At 38.0% G+C, this 19022-nt stretch overlaps 1 protein-coding gene across 6 annotated transcripts in view; it reads left to right on the top strand.

Annotated features, from left to right (window-relative positions):
• Positions 1–19022, top strand: part of TRAK1 (trafficking kinesin protein 1) — a 134698-nt gene that overhangs the window by 91725 nt on the left and 23951 nt on the right. For all 6 annotated transcript variants that reach the window (XM_030444195.1, XM_030444196.1, XM_030444193.1 and 3 more), the window contains 9 exons: positions 3563–3639; positions 6773–6889; positions 11768–11868; positions 12847–12955; positions 14546–14624; positions 14986–15116; positions 15613–15687; positions 16860–16997; positions 18626–18702. In XM_030444195.1, coding sequence (XP_030300055.1) covers positions 3589–3639; positions 6773–6889; positions 11768–11868; positions 12847–12955; positions 14546–14624; positions 14986–15116; positions 15613–15687; positions 16860–16997; positions 18626–18702 — 878 coding nt within the window. In that variant the 5' untranslated portion in view covers positions 3563–3588. The remainder of the gene's footprint in view (positions 1–3562; positions 3640–6772; positions 6890–11767; positions 11869–12846; positions 12956–14545; positions 14625–14985; positions 15117–15612; positions 15688–16859; positions 16998–18625; positions 18703–19022) is intronic.

Genomic DNA, 19022 nt, shown 5'->3' with positions numbered 1-19022 from the left:
TTATGTAAAATACGTGCAGAGTGCATCCTTTCAGCTGTACTCACATTGAGAAATACAGGAGTGTGGGCACCCATAAATTTGCAACCGTCAGGTGGATGTGAAGATGATGCTAGAAAACAGAGGAAATACTAGATCTGTTTAGCATTTGCTCAGTTGTGTGTTTAACTTTTAAAAAACCAAATACTTTGAACTGCAAATATGTCCCTGGTAGAATGTGTTTAATTCTGCCATGGGAATATGATAGAAGCTTTCTTTGTTTCTATTATGGATCTGAGACAATCCATTTCAAAGCAGTTACCAAAACGCATTTTCTAACTGTTTCTGGAATTCTAGGCTTCCTCCATTTGCTTGTAGACATTTTATTATTATTATTTATTTATTGTCTAACAGCCTCCTATATAGACCGAGAGGCACAAGTTGTATTTTGATTTAGATGTTTGAATGCATGCGTGCATTTAGATACTGCACTTCTGTCATCCTCCAGCAAAAATACCACTGAGTTTCCAGAGAACAAAAAGAGGTCAGTAAATTGGTTTTGTATTACAGAGCATTGTCCTTCATTTGCTCTTGTTTTATCTTTATGGTAGTGTTACAAAGCTCTCGTGGTTGGTCAGAAACTCCAGCAGGTTAGAAACCTACTATGCAGAATCCATGAGCACTGTGGAGTGTGTGGGCTTTGATCTGTCTGTTGGCTTCTTTTTGTTTAGGTTGGGTTTTTTTGTGGTTTCTCCCAGCCCATCTGTTTTCACTGATCAGCACCCAAAATTATTATTCAAAATACTGCATCTTTTTTTGCTTGGCAGTCTTTTTGGTCATTAAGGAATTCAAAATCACTGCACTAGCAACTGGCAAATGTTATCTTGTTACCTGTGGAGAGTGTCTTTATGTACTTGAATGCTGTTTTGAGTTATTAAAATGTTGCTTCTGAATTGTTTTCCTTCCTTTCACTTTTCACCTTCTCTTCCCCACAAGTTTTGGTTTCTGGGGGATTGAGAGTGACACTATTTTGCAAGTTTGCCCTCCTTCCAAAAGGAAAAACTTCCTTTTAGTGCATAGCTCTGTGCTTCTGCTATCTTCCATGTTGAGTGTTGATAGGAGGTGTTTGGCTGGGGAAGGCATTTTTTTTATAAGCAATATCTTGAAGCTTGTTTCCATTTGCATGTTGAAGAGGATGCATAAGTTATCATTTCTGCTTTGAAACCCTTCCACATTGGCAGAGTGGTATATGGAGACCTCTGTTTTAACATTCACCAAGAGAAGTTTGATGGAAATTGTGAGAAATAAAAGCTATTGGTGACCACGTTGCTACTTCTTTACTGGTGGCACGTCTGTTGTGATAATGCTGTGGCATTAACCTGCCATGTTAAAGATTAAATGGCAAGTTCTGAAGGAACAGCTGAGTGAGCAGCCATATGAATCAACCTTTATCTCTCTCTCTCCCAGCTGAGTGACTCTTATGTCTGTGGGAACATTGTCCTTTTATCAGTGTGGATGTAAGAAAGATTATATATTCAGCTTAACTGGGATAGTGTGAGGTTGCCATATCAGTGGTGGTCATTGGTGCTAGGTACAGAGTTAAGATTTCCTTCCTAATAACAATCTCAAGCATTATTCTATAGTAGCAAGGAAATGTCGTAACCAAGGGAACTATTTAATATACAGTTGTTTTGGAAAACAAACTGCTGGTGCCAGGGTTTCTGGTAGGCATTTTATTGCATGCCTTATGAACTTGCTTTTTTTTTTTTATGGTGATGTTAGCTTTTATTATTGTGAATAGTCTTCTGAACCATCTGCCTTCTTTTGAAGATTTTAATGGAAATCTGTTTAGTCCCTTTGTTTACTATAGCTGATGTTCTCTACAAGTTACTTATTTTTTTCCCTGTGGAATCCTTATTAGTCTACTTTTGACTAATATAGCTTGTATTTTACTGATGCACCATATTTTTGCTTGTGCAGTAGTACAGTTTTTATTTATACTGCAGTGTAATGTTTGTCAAATCACTACCCTGAAGCATGAACTTTTTACTCTTACCACTTTCAGACTTAATTATTTTGATAAATGTAATTATCTTTTGAATGGCATCCTTTGGAATTCACTGGCACTACCGATGTCACTGAATATTGCAAATGTTTTTAGGATTTGGCCCTCAAAATTAGGATTTGAGAAACAGTAAAACAAACAGTAACAAATTGTACTTCTTGCTGAAGTTTAAAGCCACTTTCTGATGTCCAGGTATAGAATCCTCCAACATTTCAGTAAATACCTATGTACTATTTCTCCTGATAAACAATTAATGTGCCCTCATGGTGATCAGCTGTCTTATTTCTGTATATAACAGAATAGTAGAATGGTTTGGGTTGGAAGGGACCATAAGGATGATCTAGTTCCAACCCTCTTGCGTGAGCAGGAACATGTCAGGTTGCTCAAGGCCCCATCCAACAGATATTATATTTATAAATTGGATAGTGTTGTTTCCTTGGGGTGACAGACTGTCTCTTGGCAATGTTACTGTACTACTATTTAAATCTTCTTAGGCCTTATCTGTCTCTTCTCCTCCCCCCTCCCTTAATGCGCACTAGAGCAACATGAGCCAATCTGTCAGGCTGAGCTTTAGCTGTGACATTGTCAAGGGTAAATCCCCCGATGAACAATTTCTGCTACAACAGCCTGGGTAACCAGTAGTCTGGATGTTCAACTCAGCTTCATTATCAATCCTTTTTTTCCCAGAATTAGACGGTTTGAGGGGTAGGCGTAGCTGAAAATAAAAAGAATATAAGGGCAAAAGCAGAAAGTGCTGTTGTTTCCTCTGGTTATTGGTACATTTTTAGAAAACTTGCAGACTTCTAGAGAAGTCTGTGTAGCTAGCTTCTTAAAAGATGACCTGTGGTAGTAGATAAAACTTCCGCATGCTTTCTTCGGTCTAACAAAACTGGTTCCACCTTAGTGATTAATCATCTCATCCAATCAAAGTAAATATTTTTATGAGTGATAGTGTGGATACCATGGTGTGGTCTGAGTATCTCAAGAATTGCTTATTATTGTGCATGCATTTTGTATTTACTTTGCTGTCTCATACCACTGAACCCAGTTTTTAACTAAACAGGACATCAAAGTATCTTTGTGTTGAACATACATTGGAGTTGCTTATTCATGGGGTAATTTTGCTATGTGCAATGCAGTGACTAGGTGACATGATGGAATCCTAGTTATGAATATAAGAAACTTTGTTTTCACTTATTTTTTATTTTATTTTAAAAAACTCTACGCATTCCTCTTCAGAGAAGAAAGTTGTAACGTTTAGATAGTTTACTCTGCCATGGACAAAAGCAAATGCTCATTACAAAAGAGAAACACTTGTATTCTCAGTTAAACTTGAAGCTTTGTTGTTTGTTGGTTTGGGGTTTTTTTAATGAGATTTTCTAAAGCTTTTTATTAACATACCCAGAAGTTTATATAAGAAGTTTTAAGATAAAAAGTTATGCAAATATAAAATCCTTTAAGGATATTTTCACCCCAGTAGTATTGCCAGTATGATTAATGTATTATTTTATTTCCTTACAGTTTTATGTGCAGAAAGAGTGGGCCAGATGACTAAAACATACAATGACATAGATGCTGTTACACGTCTTCTTGAAGAGGTAAGTATTATATCCCATTCACCATATGAGAAAGTAGTACAGAAATCACTATTCAAGATTGTTGGTAGACTGCCCTTAAAATAGGAGGAAAAAGTGCTAAGTGTATGTGCACTTTATCTCATTGGAAAGGTAAATACTCTCTGTAAGTAAAGGCAATTTATTTACCTTGGTCATACAGATTCTTTACTTGTGCTTATTTTTCAGTTCAGACCATTTAACTTAACTTGCTCTTGGCCAAATATTTTCCATAATGGATGGGGTGTGGGGAAAAAATAATCTTAAAATTACATTTTTACAGTACATGTAAAGCTAGTAATATCACTATTGATGGGTTTGCTATCTTTAAGAACTAAAAAAATATTTATTAACTCAGATAGACAAAAAATTAGAAAATATCTAATATCTAAAACCCATTTGTCTCCAAGCCTTTTCTTCTTTGCCTTTTGTTTGATTGCTTTGGGATTATTTTTTAAATACTGTTATGTAAATTGTTACTACTGTAATTCTTGGCACTCAAGAAATAGGAAAAGAAATTATCAGGCTACAGTGCTTTTGTTCAATAAATGCTGTAATCAATTGAGTTTCTTTTCTGTTGTAAGCTTGAGCAATGATTTTCTAAACATTTATGGAGAATTCTTTAGGTGTAAACTGTTAGAACTGAACTGAAATTACACTCATAGCCGTGTGTAATTTTTAACATTTCATGTTTAATTGCTTGCTTATTGAAATAATAATGTCAAAGGCTGGGTCTCTCTAACCAAGGTACATTGGATGGTCTGTTCTTCCTCTAATTCTGCAAGGAAACAAGCAAGGGAATGCTCAGAGCACAAAATGCAGGACTTTGTACTGAGATCAGATTTATATCATAGTTAAGAAGTGGCTTCTATGGTGATCTCACTACAAAGTCCTGCATTTTGTGCTTCGAGCTGAACTCTTCAATAACTTTCTATAAAGTACTAGTTAAAACTGTTACTTTGCCTAAAAGACTTCTCCTGGAAATACAAATGAATATGTACTAACAGTCTGTTACCTGTTTGTGTCCTGTTCCCTTCATCTTGTTTGGCTGAGCTCTACTTGCATTTGTTTCCATGGCTTCTTCAAGTAATGATGCAGTGCTCTGCCAAACTGTTTCCCTCCCCTGAGTCCTTGTAGCTAAATGGCTGTAGATCCAGGAATCACATTCACAGGAGCAATGGTAGAAGGACATGCTGAGCCAGTATTTTAGAGCTTCTGGTGTGCTTCGCTATCTGGATTATAACAAAGGAAAAATGGGGGGAACCTTTAATAAAACAAATACTCTCAGTAAGCTTTTTTCATTTAGCTGGCCATCATTTCTGATTGAATCACTCTGTTCCTAGGCAGACATGTACCTACAGCTCCTTGCTCTGTTCTCCCCATATTGTGGTTATCACAAGAAATTACGTCTGTTTATAGAAATGAAGGTGTAACTCCTTCTGCTTCCTTCACACACAAGCAAAAAACAACTCCCCAAACCTAATCCTTGTCTGTCCTTCCTGTTGGCAAGCTTCAGGTGTTTCTTTTATAAAGTTGGCAGGTGAAAGGTGCAGTGTTTTGGGGGAGAGGCAGGAAAGAGATCTTAAAACACCATGTGTGCAGATATTTTGAAAATAAGTACCTGCTGCCCTCAAACTGAGCAAAGTGAGTGCACCAGACTTGCCTGGCTATGTGGTAAGAATAGGAGTAGATTCCTCTCTGGACCCATTTTCTCATCCTTTTCTAATAATGGTGGCAATGTGTCTGGGTTCTGTATTTTCTTAAATATTGCTGTAATAAATTAATTCCTCCTCACTGTGAAAAAGTGACCTGACCCCAAATGGAAATTTAGAGCTGAATTGCTAAAGCTTGTGTAGAAAGTCTAGGTACCTTAATTAAAGAGCCTGAAAATACACTTGTATTCCTCCATTTTGAGGTTAGGATTCTTGCTGCTTGATAGCTTTTCTACTCTAGTTAAAGCTGCAGCAGTGTATTTTTTTCAACTTTTTGTTTATGAAAGGAACCAAAATACTGAACAGTAAGTTGGCTCCATATATAAACTAAATGGGTTGTTTTGGATAATTCTGTGGGACCTATTGTTCTGAAAGACTGTACATAAGATTACAGAAAGATTTTACGGCTAGATAATACCAGTACCTTTAAATGCAAATATAAGCCTGACCTTCAGAAACCATTTGCAAAAAGCCATTTGTAGATATACCAGTGCTCAATAACCTGTCTTTTTATTTACTGATTATGTAACTTCCTTTTTTTCCACTACAAAAACCTCTTCATTCAAATTAATTGACCTCAAATCCATGTGATCAGTAGCTGTAGGTAGGCTTTGTCATTAATGCATACATGACAAATGCTTACCTCTCCAACTGTGTTATATCACCACTTCTCAGATTTGCAGAAGCTGAAATGTGTGTGTGTATATGTATAAATATATATGTGCTTGTTATCAGTAAGTTTCTTATTGGTATATGTGGTGAATTATATAGTTATTTGAAATTCTGTGGACAAAGAAGAGAGGGAGGAGGGGGGCACACATAGCATGAAAGTAACAATTTAATGTAGATGTGGACGTCTGCAAAAATGAATTAAATAGGATTTGGTTTTATGTGAAAGCACCTATGGATGTACACACAGAAGATAGGAGCTGAACATATTTTTGTGGTGGAATCCACTTTTTTTTTCCTGCACAGTTTACTGTCCTTTATTTCAAGGTGAAGCAAGTGGAATAGAAGAATGCTTTGAAATGTGCATGTGATTATATTCTGCAAAAGGTATAACAAGGTGATGGAATAATAGCCCTCAGTTTTTTAGACAAAAATTGTAGTAGAGAACCAGATATGTTCTCACTCACGTTGTTTTACTGTAGACTTTGAAGCTGTGCTTTCATGTGTGTGGCTCAATAACTCTGTATGGGTCAGTCTTTTCTGAATAATGTGGGTTGAACACAATAAGGAATACAAACAAAGAATTAGCAAAAACCAAAACAAATACAACCTCACAGAAAGAAGGAGTCTTTTTATTAAAGACTTGTTCCTTCCCTGTTATGACAGTTTAGCCTTCCCTCTGATCCTTTGTTGAATAAAAAGTCTGAAATTAGCTTTCTTTTCTGAATGCTTCACAGAAAGAACGGGACTTAGAATTAGCTGCTCGGATTGGCCAGTCACTGTTAAAGAAGAATAAATCACTAACAGAAAGAAATGAGTTTTTGGAGGAGCAAGTAGAACACATCAGGGAAGAGGTAAGATTTTTTTGCCTGAGTATATCTGCAGCGATGGGAAGAATTTTCCTTCCAGCTTCAACTTGTCCATATTTAATTTTCTTAGGTATCCTGTCTATAGCAGGTCAATCTGTGTTGCAGCAGTTTTGTGGCATGTACTCTTTTAGGAATGTCAAAAAAATAATTTGACCTGTTGGCTCCAATGAGGTGGTTTGAGGGGAAAAAAAACACCTCAAGCCACTGAGTTTTGCTCTGCTTCAGATTTCATTTTCCTCTGAAACCAGCTGCTCCTTTCATTTTGAGTCACTGTACCCACAGTTAACTTTTTCTTCTTTTGTCCTTGTTCCCCTGTTCTATGCATAATTCTCTCTGGTTTGATTATTTTGCTAATCACTCTTCTGCTTCTTCTGCTTTCTGTATGTGCAGCTTGCTCTTCTTACTATTTTTCCCCTGAATCTTGCTCGGTCCTCAGTGCTGTTTTGTTTTTTTTCCAAATGAAACTCGAGTTGAACTTTGACTCCTAGAGTTGTAGCCTTTGAGTACTGGGAGTGCTTCCCACTGTTTATCAAACAGAATAGGATACAGGTATTTATATAAGGTAGATCACTTTGTGCATTTATTGAGATCTCAGAAGTGCATCATCACTGAGATCATATATATTCTGCCTTTCCCAGGCTGGGCCAACTCCATAGACTTGTGTTAAGCTTCCACTGTTCAGGTGGGTCAGGATATATTTTGATGGGCAATTTTTATTCAATACGCTCTCTATATATGAACTTGTCAATGTTAGGAAGCACTGGGTTATGGTAGGAAGCAAATAAGCTTTGATCTGCCACCTTCTATCCAGATGGCTAAGATCTTACAGCTTCATGTGATTTGGCTGTATCTCTTTCCAGTGAACTGTGACAGAATCCACTGAAGCATGGGTCAGGAGAGTGCTGCAGTACATATATCTGTCTGAGTCTGACTGCAGTAATAATATTGTAGACATTTGTTGAACATGTTTGGAATATAATATGGTGGTGCATGTGTCTCTGCATTTGTGCAATCTATAAAACATAACTTAAAACTTGTTTTTAGACCTTGTGTCTTCCATGTACTATTGAATTTTTAATCAAATGTTTACACAGTTACTGTTTTTCTCTGAATGGGGAGTTCGATGCTGTAGATACTGGCAGATTCTTGATGGATATATCTTGGATGGAACTGTACAGGATTCCTCAGAGTTCTTTATCTGCACTGCAAATGTCTCTAAACTCTTCTGACTTACTAACTGAGCTGGAGGCAAATGTTTCTTCTATTCTGGGACAGTGACCTTGGTTTGTGAATCTCATCCATACATAGCTTTGAGCAAGAGGGAGAGAAATCTCCCAGTTACAGGGTGAATAGGAGAGCATGAACAGTGGATTAACAGCCTTTAGAAATGCATCTAATAAAGCTGCTCGGGCATGTGAGGTATTAAATTATATCTGAGATGGGTTGATGAATAAAGCATGGATGGAGGAATCCCAATGGTGCAGTAAATGGTGGTAGAGCACACACAGAGAAATAGAATCATTTGGTGTGGCTTACCCTTTTTGCCAAGGGAAACTAACTGTCTTATGTCACAGAAGAAGTGCTGGTTTCTGCTCAAGTCCCAGCATGTGTCAGGCCACAGTCAATATGGTATTTACTAGGCATGTGCATACTGGCCTGGACAGGGCAGTGCATTCATACCATACTTCCAGAATAGAAGTGCAGGTGCAGGACAGGCATGGGCTACTTCTGCCAGGTCTCTTTTTATTTAGAGGGATTCAGGAGCAGCATTAGCAAAAGGGCCACCAGAAATAAACTTCTTACCAGGTGGCTTGATATGTTGGGCCATATGTTCAATCAGCACCCATCTTTCACACTGTCATTTTGACTTTCAGAAATAGATGCTTTTGAGGCAGGCTTTAAAGTCATGACACTTTTTCTATGCTGAAAATCCTTCTTTAGTAGGTTTCAGATCTTCCATTAATCCTGAGCTTTGAATATTTAATAAAAGGGTAACTAAGACAACTGTCTCTTATGTGAAGATTTCAGGACAATGGATTGAATTGAAAGCCTGAACAGATGAAGTCTTGGGGATCAAGCGTGGTGACAGCTCATGGACATTGTCCTTTGTGGGCAACAGTCCCTATTGCTTGATAGCAACAGGTTGTGCAGGAGCAGAGTGGTGGTGTTTGCTCTGAAGCTCACGTTGTAGTGGCTTGTCAGCGTCAAAGAGATCCCTTTATGTTCATAAAACAAATTTTGTATTTTGCAGTGTAAAAATGTATACTGTACCTGGTTAGGATGGAGCTATAAACTTTGTGACAGCCTGTATGGTGCTATGTTTTGGATCTGTGACTAAAACAGTGTTGAGTGCTATTGCTGAGCAGTGCTTGCATAGCATTTCTGCCTCTCCATCTGTGCAAGATGTTGGCAGGAGGCACAGCCAGGGTAGCTGACCTGAACTGACCAATATCTTCAAATACTCTATACTTCACATTATGCTCAACAATAAAAGCTCAGGGGAAGGAGGAAGAAGCCAGGACATTCATGGTTACAGTGTTTTGTCTTCACAAGTACAGTTACGTGTGCTCAGGCCCAGTTTTCCACGAAGTGGCTGGCAAATCTGCCTATTGATAGAAAATAGTGAATAAATTCCTTAATTTGCCTTGCTTGCACAAGCAACTTTGCTTTACTTATTGTCTTTATCTCAGCCCCTGAATTTTTCTGGTTTCTGATTCTCTAATCCATCCTGTGAGATTCATGGGGGCTTAGCTGCTGGCCAAGGTCAATACACCACAAAATGCTGTGTGAAAGGGAAGTGCTGCTTGAAGCTACTGCAGTGAGGGTTTTTTCCCCCATTTCACAGTGTGGCTGAGCTTGGAAGTGACCTCTGGAAGTCATCTTGTCTGAGCCCCCCTGCTCAGTCAGGGCCAGCTCTAAAGTCCATTTCTCAGGACCATGTACAGGCAGTATTTGAGTATCTCCACAGCCTCTCTGAGGAACCCACACCAACGCTCAGTCACCCTCACAAGACAGAAGTTGTTCCTAATGTTCAGGGGGAAACCTTCCATGTTTCAGTTTGTGCCCATTGCTTCTGGCCCTGTTTTCATAAAATGTCATCCTTTCTGGCTTTTCACCCTCCTTTGGAGAATTGGAGTATTTGAAAATGTGAGGTAAAATAGTATCCTCAGTCTTTTTAATTCATAGGTAAGAAAATGTAGCAGAATCTGGAGATGATCTAATGCCCACCCACTCACAGTGTCTGAATCTTTGCTACTTAAAAAGGCTGAGCCATAATGCGTTGAAGGGAAGTAGTTATTTTTTCCTGTTTTTTGGTTCTTCTGTAAATGGAGAAACTGAACTTCCCAGAATTAATGCACAGATTTTATTTCATGGTTTTCTGAAATGTCATTGTTTGGAATGGAATACTTTTTTGAATTACCTGTCTGGTCTGCTCTGGAGAGGGTCACAGGTGTGACTCCTTTCCTCTCCTTTGTTTCCAGAGCAAGAAGTTGAGCAGAATCAAGCAGTGAACTTGTTTTCTATAGGAGTAAGTGTATACATGACCTTTCTGCATTCCGTTCTCCAGCAACAACTATATGCATCATGTGTTGTCAGTCCTAGAAGGAGATACCGACTGAAAAAAACCATGCTGTTGAGTTCAGAAAATGCAGTCAGTTAGAAGAGACTTAACTGAAAAGTAAAATTGTGAAAAAGAAAATCAGTTCTGTACTGGCTCAAACCAGGACTCATAGTAAAGTAAATGACCTTGTTTACTTAAAAATTCTGCACAGTTTAAGTGCTTTATCGCACTGAATCTGCTTTTTGGTTGATGAAAATGCAGCTTAAATCTATTTTATTGATATTCTTTGGATTTTTGTAATAACTACAAATACAAATATGCCTACAATACAAAAAGCAGAAGTCTAATAAAAAAAGCGTTCTGCAGTTTGTGCATTGGAAAGTGAAAACTGAAGGATGAAGAGCAAGTGCAAGTGGAAGGGAAAAGATCTCTATGATCAGTTATGCTATTTATAGCTATTCAAGCAGAATAAAAATTAATCTCTTGCCACTGAGGTCCTTAATTGCATCTGTGAAGTGGTGTTCATTTTATGGCATAATTAGGCTTTTAACCCTTTTCTTGGAGAATTACAATATGAATTAACCAAGGTTAAGTTTGTGGAGCTCACAGTTACAGGGTATCTTAACCACCTAGTTTTGATATTTGGTTTCTTTTTGATACATGTATGTACTGAGTATGGTTTACTTTGATTCATGTTTCGGTTTCATCAGAATCCCAAACTACACCCAGAAGCTGACTGCACCCACTACCCCTCAGAATGGAAGCCACTGTGCAGTGGTTTTCTGCAGCTCAACAGGCAACCTCACTACACAAGCACTTCAGTAGTTCTATCAGAAGTCTCTTGGAGGGGAAGATATATCTGTATCTGTGCAGGGTCTGTATCCGAGCTAGATGGTGACAGTCATCACATTAAATGGATAAGAAAGTAATGTTTTTCTTGATTGTGTCACACTGATTTCTTGCAGTATAATTGCAGTGTCCACAGTATAATTCACATCCATTTCTGTGGATGTGAATCAAGAGAAATGCAATAGTGAATTCAGGATTGCTCATCGTAAGCATTTCTCTTTGCCTTCTTTATAAAGTGGTGGATAATTACATTTTTTGAGCTCCTAAAAAAATATCACTTAGTGTCTTTTTTCTTCTTGCTAAGAAATAAAGGAAGCGTTTCTGTTCTGTTCCAGTTCTGTGATCTGAGGGAGATGCTTGGAGGATGAATAACTAAGTAATTTATAGTGGGTGTACTTAAAAATCTCCATAGGAAGGCAGCTTACTGATCTGCAAACCCTTTCTTTGTGCAGGTATCTCAGTTGCGGCATGAGCTCTCCATGAAAGATGAGCTGCTCCAGTTCTATACCAGTGCTGCTGAAGAAAGTGAGCCAGAGTCTGTCTGTTCCACCCCGTAAGTTATTGATCTACAACACTGAACTTTCATCTGGTACTAAGCAGGAGCAGTTTGGGCAATTTGATAGCTCTGAAAAGTAGTAAAATGATCTTTGTGTTGGCAGGAAATATAAATAGGACATTGAATTTGGTGCATGGGACCAGCTGGAAGAGTTTGCATGGGACCAGCTGGTTATAGTGGTGCAAAGCCAGGAGAGGAAAGTACACAGAGAAGCTGCTGAGGCAGGACTTTAACTTTCACAGGAATTAGGTCACTGTGGTGGTGAGGCAGACATAGATCCCACCTGAGGCACCTCATTGCACCACAAACCTTTTCATGGTGTGCTAGAATGTGTTAAGTGTGCAACCTTTCTGGTCTGAGAGCACTGTGAAATATTCTAAGCAGAGAAAAAGACTTAAAACATGGCTTCCAGCATACTTCCAGGCAATCAGTTGGCTGAACAGCATCACAGGCTCCAAGGTGCTCTCTGCCCTTGCTTGCAAAATTATTGCTGCATTCTGGTGAAGCATGTGCAGCATTCATCAGGAAGCTCTTCGGTTGCTCCCTGTAGTAAGGTGGTTTCCTTTCTTATAGACTTGCTGAATAACTTTTCCATGGGAAGTAGGGAGATAATAAATAAATAAAATGCTGTTTTTTAAAGGTCAGTGCAAATATATTACTGGCTAAGAATACTGACATGAACAAATCTGTATTTTTTGTGTCTCTTACTAGTTTTGAGACCTCTTTTCAGTCTGTTCCCCTGTAAGATTGGCTGGAATACTGGTTAAAATGAGTTTATAGAATTATAGAATGTTAGGAAGGGAAGGGATGGAAGGGATGTTCATATGATGTGTCTCAGCATGCCATCAAGTTGAAACTTAAAACTTTCCAAAGTGGGGGAATCCACTACTTCCCCTGGGAGACCATTCCAATGTCTGAGTCTCATAGGGAAAAATTTTCCTCTTGTTGAGTTAAAACTGTTGCTTTCCTTACAAGGCTGAAAAGGAATGAATCTTCCTCCTCTGTCCAGAACTACTTTCATTTGGATTCTCTTCAAAAGAAACTCAAGGACCTTGAAGAAGAGAATGTTGTGCTTAGATCTGAGGTGAAATTTCTGTCTTTGTGTTGTGCTTAAAACAGTTGTCCATTTAAATGCCAGAACACAGGTACTGAGAAATACTTATAAAATGCTGACAGGCTCTAACTAAGAATGAATAATGCAACACACGACACAGATCTCTTTGTAGTCGCTTAATCACCATCGTTTATCCTTCTAAATGAAGGGAAACCTGAAACATGGAAAAGACATGAGGGTACATGCAAAGCAGCTTCCTTACCAAAAGAATGTTCAGGAGCACAGGCAGGATTTGAAGTCCAGAACTGTGCTTTGAAACAGGTCTTAAAGGGCTGACCTGGTAGAAACCATGGATGTTAGGTGCAGATATGAAGTTTGCAGGCAGGCATGACCACTCAGTTTCAAATTCAGAGTTTGTCAAAATAAAAATTAGCCTAAATTTGCATTAAATAAGTGTTTGTTTCAAGTCAGGCTGTTAATATGTTAAACTGAGTGTGTTTTCACAGACGATACTGGTTTTGAAATTTTATTTACTGTTCCCTATATGCCAGAGATAACAATATATTGAATAATCTAATAATAACCACAACAATTACAACAATACATTACATTTCAATACAAATTCTAAACTTGGGGAGCATATTACCATTTTGCAAATATATAGCAGAAGAAATACTTCTGCATTAAGAGATTCTGGTAAAACAGTGTCATCATAATTTTCTACTGCAAATGCAGGGCCCGTTGCAAGCAAGTAGTGTCACATCTTTGGACAAGACAGCATGTGATAGCTCTCAAGCTGTGTGCTTCACTGAGAAATGGTGCAAGGAAGATGAGCAATAAATGCTTTGAAAGTAATAAAGGTAGGAGTTAGAACTGAGAAGGCCACTGCCTCAGGAGCTGGTAGGAGAACCTCACACACAGCTGTCTTCCCTTCCAGGGAGATGCAGTCTGTGCCAGGGGACACACAGGAGAGCCAAATCTGAAACCTTTGAGTTATGCATCTCTCTACTGATCTAGTCTGTGGGTGTCTGTGCATGCTGCCAGCACTGGGAGTAGATTACAGACCCACCAAGATGGTGTGAGACAGAAGCAGCTGGATGTAGCCACCTTCCTCTTGGTGCTCTCAGAATTGTAGTGGAAAAGACAAAGCAGAGAAGGAGGCAGCACTTAGGTTTTATGTAAGATACAGTTAACAGTGTCAGAACTTTTCAAATACTATCTGAATGATATATGTTTCGTGTTTTAAAGCAAGCATCTAATTTGTGATGATACCTAGCTTTGCTCAGGGGATCAAATCAAGCTTTGCATAATAGTCTTTTGTATGGTAAAGGTTGTTTGGTTTTGTGGTTTTTTAAGTACAAAATATACAGGTGACATCTAGTGGAGATACGGTGATAAAGATGCAAGTTTCTCCATGCAGTAATGTCTCTGCTGAATGTCCACCTGTCTCCCTGTTTGAAAACATGAGGGGGAGGGCAGGCAAAAACTATAGTTTGTCACTGTCTTCCTGAACAAGTGATTAGAAAAGTTTGTCTTTCTGAAGCAGATGGAAATGCAGCAACAGACTGGCAAAGAGCAAATGTGCTAATGTAGCATATTTGATGTGGATTTCTTGAACAGGCCTGTCAACTGAAGACTGAAACAATTACTTATGAAGAGAAAGAACAACAACTTGTCAATGACTGTGTTAAAGAGCTAAGTATGTCCTCATTTCTTTCCTGTTCTCATTTGAGATTGTTCTGTAAAAAACAAAAAAAAAAGACAACTGAGTCATGTCTCTCAGTCATGGGATTTGGTAGTTCTGCCTGTAAGCTAAATCTTTCTCAGTTGCAAAAAAATTTTATGTAGAAAAAGTAATTAAGAGAAAGTACTTTCTCCTTTGCTGCATGACCACTTGATGTTTCTTTTTTTGTATGTTTTATTGCTGTTTTTCAAAAATACCTTACTGTGTTACTGGGGAAGGATTCTGCTGAATCAAGTGGTGCTTCAAAAAAAACATCATTCTGCTTACCTGTCTGCTTTTGGGTTTGTAATGTTAATTGTAATCACTTCTCTTAAAGGGGATGCAAACATCCAGATTGCAAATATCTCCGAAGAGTTAGCAAAGAAAACTGAAGATGCTGCCCGGCAACAGGAAGAAATCACCCATCTTCTCTCTCAGATAGTTGATCTGCAGAAAAAGGCAAAAGCTGTAAGGAACCCAGTTGCAAGACTATTTTTGATTTACTACTATTGTGGTGGGAAGGCATTAAGGTCTTCTGTATACTAAAGGAAATTTTCCATCCTCCTTATCTGGGTGACCTTGTTTGATGTTTAATATCTAGCATACTTGACTAGAAAGCATCAGTATATTAAAAAAAATGCATAAATGACATATTGAATACAGTAGTTAAACTTATTTTAAATATTAGGTGTGCCCTAGATGATTTTAGTAAGACAATGTCATGGAAGTATTTCAGTGGACACATATTTACTAGTTTTAGGGTATTGTAGATTCACTTGGCAGAGCAGATTGATGCTGGATGTTCTTGTATTAACATTTTAAAGTGTTGTTTAAATGTGTTTAACTAACATGGACTAATATTACTGCAGAGGGGGTCTTGAGAAAAGTTAGAATTTTCCTACCTACATGTAGTTTAGGATACAGACATCATCACAGTGATTCTAACATTTTGGGCATATTTAAGTGTGCAGTTGAAAATGAAGAACTTGTCCAGCATTTGGGAGCAGCTAAAGATGCCCAGAGACAGCTCACAGCGGAGGTGAGTAATTACCTAGTATTACAATAATTTAGTAACAAGGCAGTGGCTGTTCACTTTACTTGTCAGAGTTTTAGTCTAAACTGGATCAGAAGTATTAAATAATTTTCCCTCTGTATGGAATGAAGGAATTCTGTGTTCCTGGTACAGTTCAAAACTTTTTCATTCCTGTTCTCTTGTCCTTCATCTGGCACACATTTTGAAAACCAGAGGCTTATGGATGATGTAGGAACCTCTTTATAGGGTTGCTTTCTCTAGGCTGGTGGTTAAAGCCTATAGTGAGATTACATGGAAGAGCTGATTCATACTGTATTTATTCAGCAAATAAACTGAAGACAGTCCAGAATTGCTGGCTGTCTTCTGGGTGCTCTGTTCACATAAACAAAATGGACAACAAAATCAATCAATAAAGCTTGATCCCCTTATGCATTTGGAATTCTTGGTTGTTGAAGGTGGAAATGCCCATAGAAACTTTTCCTGCTCATGGGCCTTTTTGTATCTGTGGAGCTCCAAAGACAGAGTTTATGCTTCTCTGTCCCTTTCCTGGAAAACACATTAACAGGATATCTGTGTCTAAGCCAAGTAGTTTATTTTTATGAAACTTGTAGGAGTATGGTATTTCAGACTTCCACAGCTTTACCATACTTGACTGAAATGGCTGATGAACTAAAAAACTACAAGGGTATGCAGACATCTGCAGTGATTATATAAAGTGTGTTTGCTGAGAAGGTCAAATAAGGCATGATCTTAGGCTGTTGGAGCCTATATCCATACATATGGATGGATGCAAGTCTTGATTTTAAAATTTCTAAGTCCTTTGGAACACTGAAATGTATTATCCTTTTCCCACCCTGTTTACCATGGGGGTCATCATGGCAGTAGGAAGGCACTGTACCTCCTCAGATTAAAGGTACCTTTTTGTTCTATTTCTTCTCCTTGACAATGGCTTCATGTAGCTACACAGGATAGGAAGTGGGGCAAGCAGTTCCTTCCCCCCAGCTTTTCCTGTTAGTAATCCAGGTTGTTTATTCTTTTCAATGATACACACTCTTTTCCTTTGAAGTGGGGTATTCTTCCCTACAGCAGTATTTTTTACCAATATGAGAAGAATTTGTAGGCTTTTTGTGATGATAGTGCACCTTGTAAGGTCTGGGATGGTTTGCTGTGTGTTACAGTTGCGGGAGCTGGAAGACAAGTATGCAGAGTGCATGGAAATGCTTCATGAGGCTCAAGAAGAGCTGAAAAACCTTAGGAACAAGACAATGCCAAATGCTATATCACGTCGGTACCACTCTCTTGGTCTCTTCCCTATGGTAAGCAGACTTAAAAATAAAAAAAATCACCACTGCACACACAAGAAACCAACCAACCAAAGGAAATGGGAGTGCACAGCTTCAGGGATGCTAGACTGGAGATGAGCATGAGGGAAATGTGTGTTTATATAATGTTAAAGGATACCTGAGTGATCAGTTTTGAATACCTGGTTCTGAAACAGTAGTGCTGTGCAGTTGCTTGTTTTTACTGTAGTATTATATACAATCTGCAGCTAGCAGAGCTTGTACTGTGAATCATGGGTAACATTAATAGGTTGTTAGACAGTTCTGTAAATCTTTATGCATCTCCTGTACTGTTGTGGCTGCTTTTCAGTAGGAGCTTCCTGCTTTTCTTCAATATCCTTGGAGATGTAACTTTCTGATAATATAACTAATGGTTGCTGGACGTGACATCTTTCTAGTCATCTGTGATATACATTCCAGTTCTTACTTCTTGAATAGATTACACATATGTTTTAGTTTTAGGATCACTGAAAATTCAATGGTTTATTAAAAAAACATTTGTTGCTAATATATATTTTGACAATATTAATTACTGCAGTGTCAGTGGTGTTGTCAACTTTGTTCACCTACTTTCATTTGATTATGACCTTGTAGTTTTAAAGCATGAGTAATGTGTGCAGTGCTCATCAAAATGAGAAGGAAAAAAAAAAAAAAAAAAGTGGTAAAGAATGTCTAGGCAAGTTCAGTGCCTGACTCTGCTTGCCCCTGTATCTCTACAATAATTTCATTACTTCTGAGGGCAATTGTGTCAGTGAAGTTTCTTTTGAATTTTACATTAACATCATCACGCAGCTCCTTGTCTTTAGCAGTATCTCATCTTAACTGCTGAGGAAGAACACAGATTATATTTGTGCTCAGAAGAAGCAAATTGTTAGGAAAGGCTTAGCTTGCCTTTTTGTGTTCCCTTCTGAGTCTGAACACAAGCCAATTTCAAGTGCAGACAAAACTACTAGTGGTACTTGTTGCCCAAGTGCAGCTGGAAGCTGCAAAAAGCATGGTTGTGCTGTTACAGGTTTATGTGATTTGTATAAAAATTATTTTCAAACATTGAATCATGGAACCAGAGATTATTGGATTTGTGAATTTTTGACATTTAGACCTTAGATACATTTAGGTACTGTAAAATTGTTAGCCTACCACATTTAACCCTGTAGGGGAACTATATAATGCTTTATGCCAAAAAGCATGTCATCTTTGTGGGTGGGTGGATATTTTTGTGAAAGGGAAGAGTGTTTTCTGTTTAGTTTAAAGGAAAAGAAATCAAAACTTTACATATGAAAAGTGGGTGAGTAGGGAATTCCCTGAATAGGGTGTTCAGTTTAGGAAATCTATTGTTGACTGTGATGGTTTTTAGGATCTTTGACAGATGCTGTATGTCTTCAGATGATAAGTACTGTAGCTGTATGAAGCTAAGCTATAATCTGTCAATGATTTATATATATTCATTAGTCTTCCAGCTTTCCAGTAATTTTTCATTTTTAAACCTTTTTTTTTTCTGGAATTAGGGATACCTTATTAATTTACATAAGTAATGAATTATTTTCTGCAATGGCAATCTGTTAATACTACAATACTTGTTTTTCTTTTGTGCTTATTTTTAACAGGATTCTTTGGCAGCAGAAATAGAAGGGTCAATGAGGAAAGAACTGCATTTAGATGAACCCGATTCTCCTGACTTGGCGTATGGCTGAAAATAATTGTTTCTTAATTGATGGATTGATTGATTATATCTGAAGTTAATTAGTATTTGATGAGAAAGGAAAACAGGAAACAGTTGAACTAGGGCTTTAGAAAGAAGCATTTCTGGCAGAGTGTGGATGACTGAGACAAAGGAAAAGAAATTGTCTGGTTATTGGGGAGGATATATTCTCTGCTAATGCTACCAACAGAAGATGACTATGTATAGATTTTGCCTTGCATTTTCAACTTTTTATCCTCATTCTTGAAGGCTGAGAATGAGAAAAGTTGTGTTACCATGGTAACACACATGAAAGGTTTCTT

Source organism: Calypte anna, chromosome 2 (genome assembly GCF_003957555.1).
Source record: "Calypte anna isolate BGI_N300 chromosome 2, bCalAnn1_v1.p, whole genome shotgun sequence".
Lineage (NCBI taxonomy): Eukaryota > Metazoa > Chordata > Aves > Apodiformes > Trochilidae > Calypte > Calypte anna.
Note: the sequence above shows the minus strand (reverse complement) of the source record. Positions and strands in the feature narration are given on the sequence as shown.